The following is a 10,685-nucleotide window of genomic DNA, read 5'->3' on the forward strand; positions in this document are numbered from 1 at the left end:
AAAAACATAACAAGATACTTCAATAGAAAATTTATTTAATGATAATACAGTAAGAAATTATAAAATTTCAATAATTACACAGAGTGTGTTTATAATACATAAAATTACATAAAGTTATCAATTATAGAAATAAATTAATAAAAAATTCAGCACTTGTTAGCATTACACATCAAACGATGAAAAATAATCATATCACTGTAAGTTCAGCTACAAAGTCTTGGTGATTGTAAATAACACGTATAAAATAATATTAATAATTTGTTGAGATAATAATTTTAAATTGAAGAATTTGAAGGCACTAATTATGGAAAAATATAAAAACTGATCAATTAACCACAATAGAAACAGCCGCTGTTTTCGACTGATCGGCTGAAACTTCATTCAACTGTTTCCCATCATCCGTCAACATTTTTAAAAGTATCTTTTCGAGCTAAAAATAATTTTTATTACTTTAATAATTATACATATTTCACAACTGAAATAATTGATATAAATTAAAATATTGTAAGTCAAATACTGAAAAATAGTTACATTCATTGCCATCGCACAAATTTTAACCCACTTAGTTTGAATGTCAGAGGCCCATTTATGAACCATAATTATTGAATCTAGATAATCCAACTTTTTAATAATTTTTTTGCACGCTTTAATTATCCAATCTTTTTCATGCTGTTTAATTTTGATTTTCTGCATGAAATGGCGCAAATTTATTAGTCTGGCCCTTGCAGTTGTTTTATCAACTCGGATCAACTCTGATCCGAGAGACGATATAATTTGATAAATTGTATTTAACCATTCCATCATAGAATAAATAGATTTGTGCAACTCCACCTGAAAATATTAATTCGATCAATATATATATAATATAATATAGTTGGATAAAATATAATTTTGAAACTTACTTTTTCCTGAAACGTCAATGGCTTTATCCAATTCATAATGGTGTGTTTCAAGCTTTTGGAAACCTTCATTACAGGCATAGTAGAATCTAAAATTATAATATACGATAAAATTATCACATTGTTAGTAATTTAAATGAATAATTTTCGTTTAATTGTTATATAAAAAATTATCTACTTACTTTCAATACACTCGATGAAACTATACGTTTCATACATAGGAGTTGAATTATTCATAGTGTCTTTTTCTAAGACTTAATGATCCGCTTGAAAAGTTTTTAAAGAGAATTTTTTCAAAATGGAGTAAGACGTTGAAAAATAATTTCACACTTTATTACACCTTAACAATCCAGCACTGAGTGATGACAAAATTATTTTTGTGTTTATAAATTCACATAATTAGATAAACACGTTTACATGGAAAAATATAAACAATTGTTTCTATGTTAAAAAATCAACCAGCACATTATTCCCAAGTCATTTTAAAATAATATAACTAACTCTTTTGAAGTGTATAAAAATGAATTGAACTTTTACACGTAGAAACAGTCTTAATCAGTAGAAAACCTACAATTTTTACGAGGGTGCATGGAATTAAAGAGATTAGTTTTATTATTTCATAATAAAATTATTTTAGATAGCCTTTTTTTTGTTCAAATAGGTTCAAGTATAATTTTTTAGTAAATAACTCAGCTTTTCACCCCTCTCCTGACTGTGTTACGGCAACAATATTAAACATTTAATTTTAATTTGTACAATTATTTGATTTAGTTACTAATTACTTTTGATGGTATTTTAATTTTAAAAAAGTCTGCAATAATATTTCCATTACTAATAATGAAAATTATTCTATAGATTCAAGATGATAAGTTAATATGAAAAAATAATAATTATACTTACAATTTGTTTCATTTTTAGTAGTAAAAACAATTGTGGTTCCTTTATATATTGATTACGTTTTCAAATTTTGTAACAATACGTTATTTTTAAGAGAAGTGCGAATTTACTGAAGTAATTACTATAATTACTTTCTCATAACAATCCCAGGTTTATTCGATCAATTAATTGAAACACGAGGGAAGGAGAGACCCTTTAGTTTGACATAAAACAATATATATGTGCAATTATCTTTAATCAAATTTTGAAATAATGATTACATGGCTATAAATTTATTGGATTAAAATTGTTTATAGAATTAACTAATGGAGTATTTTTAGTACACATGGTTATCATTGGGAAAAAAATGTATAACATTATTTCTAAAAAATATGAATGATTTAAAATTATACTGTTACAAATGTAAAGTTTTGTTGGTCTATAATATATTTATTATCTTATAGATAAAGTTATTTGTTTATTTTCATAAAAGAGAAAAAAGTTTAGTGAAAAGTACTTTTATTTAGGAAACTTTTTTTGTGAATGTCTTTTATTTTAGAGGAGGATATACTTTTATAGAGGAATCAACATTTATACATTGATACTATTGAGTTATAATATTTTAATGGAAATAGCTTGGGTAGTAACAAAAAAACTATGAAATTTTATTGTTTTTGCGGTAGTTTAGAGACTTCCGTTTCAAAATAGTAGCAACTTTTATGCATTCAGTAGAATATGTAATTGCTCAAAGTAAAACATTTATTTGATGTATTATTATAAGTCCTAAAAACAAACATTTCTTTAGTCACAAAATAAGTTTGAACATAAGCCGTATAATACACATGACTCTTAGGAATTTTTTTTCTGGAAAGCCAAAACAAATGACTGGCTCCTAACCAATAATAACAACCTTTCATTTGTGTCATACTCTTTTAAATTATAACTTATCGTAAATTAGAATATATATAAATATAATAGAGTTAGAAAATCATATTGAATATTTTAATGTCGCATGTTTTCTTCTATAGAAGATAACATCATAGATAAATTTGTCAAATAATATATAATTTGGAATTTGACTACTTACCTAAGATTTAATAAATTTTAATCATTTAAAATAACACCAGACTTTTTTTATTATGTTGATTTTTGAATTTTCAATTATCTTAATGAATTTGTTGAACTTATAATCTTTTAATTGAGATATCGATAAATTTTTTTCTTTTATTTTGATAGATATCTACCTAATATTTATACTTAATAAGTACATATTTAACACGTTTTTTAATAAATAATTTTTATTTTATTAATGAATTCCAAACAACAATTATAACAAAAAAAAAACGTTCACATTGAAAAATATGCAGCTATCTTATTTAAAAAAAAAAAGGCACATACTCAGTGTTTAGATCTTATATTGTGTACAATAATTCCAGCTGACTAATAAGTTTTAATGTTACAATTGTAATTTTTTTTCTTATGACTCAAGAAAATACCTGCAAAATTATAATAACGTTTATTATTTTTAGAATTGTTGAATACTTTAGTATCTGCTTAAATGAATTTATTATAAGTTACATAAATTAACAGTACACCTTTCATAATAACACCATTATACCATGGGAATAGTCACTTCAAATTTTTAAGCTGTAGTAGAATACATTAATTGTCTTTGATTAATATATGGGTCTTTTTTTAACAAAACAATGACAACAAGCCATTGTATATATTTAATACTTTAACAGATGTAAAACGTTATAAAAACCGATATATAGGAACTAATTTACTAGATATAAAAAAATTGACAAAATCCAAAATTAATTCGGTTTCTAGCTATGATTTATACGACACATAAATACAATTTAAAGAATTTTTATAGACATCTATCAATAGACATTATTCGGCTTATCTGTAATATTAAAATATTACATATAATAATAAACTTCAATTATTGAAATACGAATTCACCTGTATTTACTATTCACTAATGATCATTGGAATCATTTACTTTAGATTTTTAAGTTGTAATGGAATACAATAATTGTCTTTGATTAATATTTGGGTTTTTATTTTTATCAAAACAAAGACAATAGGCGATTATTCGTATTTACTACTTTAACAAATGTAAACCGTTCATCACTAAAAATCAAATTCTTAGTTCAGTCTAAATTATTAAAATTTATCAAATTAAATTCAAGATTACAATAATCAAAAATAAGTATACATTAATTGCATCATAGTATTAGATAGATTATTTAAATTATTACTTTAAATGTAACGTACTTTATAATGTAGAATATTTATTAAATAATATTTAATTTTAATAAAAACATAACAAGATACTTCAATAGAAAATTTATTTAATGATAATACAGTAAGAAATTATAAAATTTCAATAATTACACAGAGTGTGTTTATAATACATAAAATTACATAAAGTTATCAATTATAGAAATAAATTAATAAAAAATTCAGCACTTGTTAGCATTACACATCAAACGATGAAAAATAATCATATCACTGTAAGTTCAGCTACAAAGTCTTGGTGATTGTAAATAACACGTATAAAATAATATTAATAATTTGTTGAGATAATAATTTTAAATTGAAGAATTTGAAGGCACTAATTATGGAAAAATATAAAAACTGATCAATTAACCACAATAGAAACAGCCGCTGTTTTCGACTGATCGGCTGAAACTTCATTCAACTGTTTCCCATCATCCGTCAACATTTTTAAAAGTATCTTTTCGAGCTAAAAATAATTTTTATTACTTTAATAATTATACATATTTCACAACTGAAATAATTGATATAAATTAAAATATTGTAAGTCAAATACTGAAAAATAGTTACATTCATTGCCATCGCACAAATTTTAACCCACTTAGTTTGAATGTCAGAGGCCCATTTATGAACCATAATTATTGAATCTAGATAATCCAACTTTTTAATAATTTTTTTGCACGCTTTAATTATCCAATCTTTTTCATGCTGTTTAATTTTGATTTTCTGCATGAAATGGCGCAAATTTATTAGTCTGGCCCTTGCAGTTGTTTTATCAACTCGGATCAACTCTGATCCGAGAGACGATATAATTTGATAAATTGTATTTAACCATTCCATCATAGAATAAATAGATTTGTGCAACTCCACCTGAAAATATTAATTCGATCAATATATATATAATATAATATAGTTGGATAAAATATAATTTTGAAACTTACTTTTTCCTGAAACGTCAATGGCTTTATCCAATTCATAATGGTGTGTTTCAAGCTTTTGGAAACCTTCATTACAGGCATAGTAGAATCTAAAATTATAATATACGATAAAATTATCACATTGTTAGTAATTTAAATGAATAATGTTCGTTTAATTGTTATATAAAAAATTATCTACTTACTTTCAATACACTCGATGAAACTATACGTTTCATACATAGGAGTTGAATTATTCATAGTGTCTTTTTCTAAGATTTAATGATCCGCTTGAAAAGTTTTTAAAGAGAATTTTTTCAAAATGGAGCAAGACGTTGAAAAATAATTTCACACTTTATTACACCTTAACAATCCAGCACTGAGTGATGACAAAATTATTTTTGTGTTTATAAATTCACATAATTAGATAAACACGTTTACATGGAAAAATATAAACAATTGTTTCGATGTTAAAAATCAACCAGCACATTATTCCCAAGTCATTTTAAAATAATATAACTAACTCCATTGAAGTGTATTAAAATGAATTGAACTTTTACACGTAGAAACAATCTTAATATTAATCATTAGCATAGCTACAATTATTACGAGGGAGCATGGAATTAAAGAGATTAGTACTATTATTTCATAATAAAATTATTTTAGATGACCTTTTCTTTGTTCAAATAGGATCAAGTATAATTTTTAGTAGAAAAAACAATTGTTTTTTACACTTTTTTAATAAATAATTTTTATTTTAGTAATGGATTCTAAACGAATATTATTGTTATAATGAATGTTCGCATAGAAAAATGTGCAGCTGTCTTAATTAAAAAAAAAGGCATATACTCAGTGCTTCGATCTTATATTGTGTACAATATACAACTTTTACAATTTTTACATACTCACAATTGTAAGTTTCATAAATTAATAGTACACAATTCTTTGTTACCTAACTAAATGAAATAATTAGAAAATAAATTGTTTTGCGTACTATTATATTTTATAAAATTAATAGAATTACATTTTGGCTGGTAAGATTTGTTATATGATGCGTATTGTAAAAATTATTTCATGATATGACAATCAATTTTGTTTGCCAATTATACTCCATCATTAGAAATAATTATAGGGAAACATTTAATTCACATTTTTATAATAAATCGTAGCTAATTACTCAACAATACTACAACTGAAAAATGTTATTCTCAAATTTATTATTTTAAAACTATCTCGTCAATTTGGATTGCTCAAAAATGAATTTTAGAATTTGCCAAAAATATTGTTACTTGTATAAGTCAATAAATTTTATAAATATTTGGGCAGATTATTGAATTATTTTGTAAAATAACTGCCAGTAATTGGCAATGTTTAAAAATAATTCAAATTTATCAAAAACGTTTGGAAAATGATTAGCCGCTAACTTTAATAAGCCTACAAAAGCGCGTACACGAAAGTATTGCGATTACGCGCGAGTGATTTTCTCTTAAAACCGAATCCTCGGAGTCTTGAGAAAACGGACAGGACGTGAATGTCTCGCAAAAGACATGTACACAGTTGTGTGCGTACAGTATTCTCAAACATCACATTGCGTACAAGCAACGGCGGTATTGTGTACGTGGCGAGCGCGCGGTCGGAATTGAACGGTTGACTGAAAGAAAATACTGGCGGTGGTTCTCTGCCGAACAGTGTGCCGGCTCGGATCCTGGGCGTTGACGTTGATTGATTGATCGTCGACGGTTGCCGCCCTCGCCGCCAACGGTCTAGGAAGCGGAACAGGAGGAGACGAGCGCAGAGTGATAAGACGTACCGAGTGACGGAACGCTTCAGACCGGTAGCAGACATTGCGGGAGTTTATTTCATTTTATTTTTTTTTTTTAGCTAAACACTAAATATTTGTTCGGTTCGACAGCACGTGTAAAATCGCAGTACATTGCAAATTTGTACTGGAGCTGTGCTATCAATATCGCATTATCTAGTGTGCCCATAAAACATGCGAATTTGAATTTGAAAAGGAAAAAAATGATGGAAAATTAGTTTGCACAGGAGACGTCTAAAAAATCAGAGTCGTTACGTTTGAGATGCTTGTGTTTTAAACGGGTTTTTGCTTTTTAACAATACTGATAAAAATAACATTTTCTTTGGCAACAATACTTTGATATGGTTAATTGTAAGATGCCACTCGTATTCTGATTGAGGTTGTCTGAGTAAGTGAGTAGTTATACGCGGTACAATCCGTTCAGAGATCTTTTGATTAAGTAAAGATTTTTACGATTGAAAACAACTCTCTTAATACGTTTAGAAAAATGTGTTGAAGGACCTCGACCGTTCTGGATATCATCGCGTTTTGAAAAATTGACGCCATTAAATCGTGTTGATCGCAAATCACACGGGCAATCGATAATTTATTGCTTCCGACCTATAGAAACGCAGATCATCAACAGTCTGCAAAAATCATTTCCATTTAGCTCGTCTAGATACACCTGAAAGTTGTACACACTCACTTGAAGCCTCTCAGACACAATAATATTAATGGATCGGCTGTTTTTTCGGTTACAGCCGACGACCTATTGTCGTTAGCGTTGATAATAATCGTTCGTGTGCTGTTATCGGAAATAGCGATTTCGTGACTTAAATCGATGCGGTGCTGTTTACGTACGCGTTACGACCGGCTAATTACTCTTGTGTTTGAACAATTTAAATAGCAATAAATATTTGTGGTCTACAATTGAACAATACGGGTCAGTAAGGAGATAGAGCGACGCCCAATCACGGAGAGATGATTATCGATGCAATTGATCATAGTGCGTTCCCGTCAACTGTTTTTGAAATAATCGTGTGAAACTGGTTCAGAAATTCAGTAATTTTCTTAATTAGATCGTTATCTGTTAAATAAACCAGTCAATTACGTGTGTTGCCGTTCAAATAAATAACATATAAGGTATGAATTAAATAAACGCTTGATTATTAATAGTTCCGAGAACGGAAATAAATAGTACCAAAAATAATTTTCTAAACACAGTTATTATTTTATATGAAATCCAATAGCTAATATTACGAGAACTATTCTGCAGTGATAATTATCCAAAGATATGGTCTTAAAAACGGCTTCTCGACCAAATGCATTGTCGTGTACTTAATCGATTCGTTATTACTCGACTAATATACAAGTTTTCCTCTTTTTTTATATATTTTACATTTTAGTCATAACACATTTATTGTAACTAAAAACCAAATGGTTAGTACTCAATAGATTTTTTTTCTCAGACTCCGGAACTCGACAATATGTTCCTTGAACTCCAACAAAGCAGTACTTCATTAGACCGAAATGCTCAGGTCGGTACACTCGGAGACAATAACCGCAACGTCGGCGGTTCGTATTATGAGCATTGAGATGATGAGGCGCGACGGATTCGTTGCGCACTTGACCGGTTAATTTTGGGCGTTTTTTCACACAAATCTCCACAATAACAACACTCTTCTTTGTCACGCACTTTAATTTACTCGCATCAAACCCAAGAGACTTACTACGTATTATTGTGTGTGTATAATTTTATATATATTTTTCATTTCGTCCCACACAAAGTCGTCCCCCGGCCGCGACGTCTGTCGGATGAATAATTGAGCAATAAGTCCGGACAAATTGAATTATTGACCGGAGGTGTCGGAGTGGAGTTGTACACGACCCGTGTGAGACAATGAGCCCATTAGCCATATTGCCTGTGCGCTTCCATGCCCGTCGGTACCGCCGCACCCGCAACCGCTTTGAGTCCACGCCGCGCTCGCACTTGTAATACTATTTGTACTGTAGTACAGTTCAAGATGGTACCCACAGTCGGAGTCCAGTGGAGACTATGAACAGAGGAGCAACGAAATTCCTGTTATTTTCTTCTTATGGTCTTGCGGGGAGGAGCCCTGAAAAATGATAGCCCGGCCTGTCCTATTTCACTGATAATTACACGCCGTAGTTTACTATGACGCCATTTTAAATATCTCATTTCCTTTCCAACTGTACCTCCGTCTTAGACATTGTTTAAGAATAACATATGGGCAAATTAATGCGTATTTATGTCAAATATATCCGGACATTTCCAGTAATTTGAATATGATTAATTACCCTTCCCGTGTGTGTATTATGTAAATGCAATTTTAAAAGGGAAACTAATTTTATTTGAATGTATTGAGTTTTAAAAAGCGTATTGCTAATTATAGCCGCGTGTTTAGACATTTCTTCCAAAGAGAGGCTAAACAAATTTTACAATAAGAATTATTTCTGATGAACATTTTCGTACTAAAAACCTTTATACACGCCCTACTTTATTTATTAAAAGTTTTCATGTTTTTAAATGCAAAACACTATCGTATGTATTTCCATAAATAAATTAACTGACATGAGTGTACCTGAACAAGAATAAACCCAATAGGAATAGTGTACTTCGACAGTGGCCATCACACAACGTTTAACTTCAAAATATTACGTGGTTTTCGTTTGTTATTTAGCCCGTTTCTGTCTAATTTAAAGAATAAACTGAAAAAAAATAGTTAGTAAATTTTCAAAAATAACGAAAGAACATCATTTTAATTCAACCCGTCCAATTATTGTCAGATATTTTGTATACAGCTATGAATTTTTGTCAAAAGTTTTCCAATCTTCTATTTGCACGATAGCACAAGAAAATTGCAATAATAATTGTTAATCGAAAAATTTAACTTTTTTAAAATAAATAATTTGGTAACCGAGTAAAAATAATTAGATATTTTTACAATAATAAATAATAATTATAAACATTGTCCATTAAATGAATTGAAACACTTAATTTTATGAATTTTCAACTCGGTGTAAACAAATATTTTTATTTAATAAAAATTAAAAAATGTTCTTCATTTAAAAAAATTAATTAAGCATTTAAAATTATATAGAATGGTAACAATTTCACTTATGTTTTAAGTTTACTTTATTTAAATTAATAAATGTATGTTATATAGAATAGCATTATAATAATTTTTTTTTTTTTTGCTAATTTAAAAATTGAAGTTATTAACAAGATGTGCGTTAATAATAGTTGCGGTGTCCAGTAACGCTACGACATAACCAGTTGGTGCACACCAATATTCTGATAGTCGTGCATGACTACCATCGTCTATAGACGCCATCGCAGTCTTGCGACATCAACGAAAGTACATGAAAGATTGTCATTATTTATGGCACTGACACCACTTTTATCAACTGTTAAAATTTCGTTTCTTCTGAATTCCTGGTACCGTTTATCCATTTGTGTCTCGGTTATTATTCACAAATTATCTATAAACAATTTTGATTTACATTGCTTTAAAATTGCAACAGAAGCTTCTGAACTCCTGGTACCGTTTTAACGATTTTCTTTTATGACCACAACCGAACGTCATTTTACCTTTGACGATTAGGTTGCCTACACAGAACTTGTGACTTAACTGTCATTTACCATTCAATAATTAAAGAAATCTATTTTAACGAACTATTGAATGTATAAGGGTTGTGTTTACGATGGCAATGTTTTATCTTACCCTTTCTGACTCACGAAACATAATTATTTTATTTGGGGGGAGGGGGATTGAAGTAAATTTAATAATCAATATTATTTTTAATGAATGTTTTTTTTTTAGCTTCGATGCGAAGCGGAGAAGGTATTAATTTTACTATGATGTGTTTTTTTTTTTTTTTTTTTTTTTT

At 28.4% G+C, this 10,685-nt stretch overlaps 2 protein-coding genes across 2 annotated transcripts; both read right to left on the minus strand.

Moving 5' to 3' along the window:
* Window positions 1–240: 240 nt before the first annotated feature.
* LOC126904827 (uncharacterized) lies at window positions 241–1,143 on the minus strand. The gene is made up of 4 exons (XM_050684109.1): window positions 1,082–1,143; window positions 903–988; window positions 532–831; window positions 241–430 (listed from the first exon to the last, which is right to left on the minus strand). The coding sequence occupies exons 1-4, from the start codon at window positions 1,134–1,136 to the stop codon at window positions 326–328; spliced, it is 546 nt and encodes a 181-aa protein (XP_050540066.1). The 5' UTR covers window positions 1,137–1,143; the 3' UTR covers window positions 241–325.
* A 3,197-nt stretch (window positions 1,144–4,340) lies between these two features.
* LOC126904828 (uncharacterized) lies at window positions 4,341–5,365 on the minus strand. The gene is made up of 4 exons (XM_050684110.1): window positions 5,182–5,365; window positions 5,003–5,088; window positions 4,632–4,931; window positions 4,341–4,530 (listed from the first exon to the last, which is right to left on the minus strand). The coding sequence occupies exons 1-4, from the start codon at window positions 5,234–5,236 to the stop codon at window positions 4,426–4,428; spliced, it is 546 nt and encodes a 181-aa protein (XP_050540067.1). The 5' UTR covers window positions 5,237–5,365; the 3' UTR covers window positions 4,341–4,425.
* Between the last annotated feature and the right edge of the window lie 5,320 nt (window positions 5,366–10,685).

This window comes from Daktulosphaira vitifoliae, unplaced genomic scaffold (genome assembly GCF_025091365.1).
Source record: "Daktulosphaira vitifoliae isolate Bord-2020 unplaced genomic scaffold, ASM2509136v1 Scaffold_4, whole genome shotgun sequence".
Lineage (NCBI taxonomy): Eukaryota > Metazoa > Arthropoda > Insecta > Hemiptera > Phylloxeridae > Daktulosphaira > Daktulosphaira vitifoliae.

What these genes read in the sequence shown, in the direction of transcription:
- LOC126904828 (XM_050684110.1), bottom strand. Translation starts at nt 5,236, where the DNA reads ATGAATAATTCAACTCCTATGTATGAAACGTATAGTTTCATCGAGTGT. An exon ending in TTTCATCGAGTGTATTGAAA is followed by an intron (nt 5,089 to 5,181) that starts GTAAGTAGATAA and finishes TTATAATTTTAG; the next exon opens with ATTCTACTATGCCTGTAATG. An exon ending in CATTGACGTTTCAGGAAAAA is followed by an intron (nt 4,932 to 5,002) that starts GTAAGTTTCAAA and finishes TAATATTTTCAG; the next exon opens with GTGGAGTTGCACAAATCTAT.
- LOC126904827 (XM_050684109.1), bottom strand. Translation starts at nt 1,136, where the DNA reads ATGAATAATTCAACTCCTATGTATGAAACGTATAGTTTCATCGAGTGT. An exon ending in CATTGACGTTTCAGGAAAAA is followed by an intron (nt 832 to 902) that starts GTAAGTTTCAAA and finishes TAATATTTTCAG; the next exon opens with GTGGAGTTGCACAAATCTAT. An exon ending in TTTGTGCGATGGCAATGAAT is followed by an intron (nt 431 to 531) that starts GTAACTATTTTT and finishes AATTATTTTTAG; the next exon opens with CTCGAAAAGATACTTTTAAA.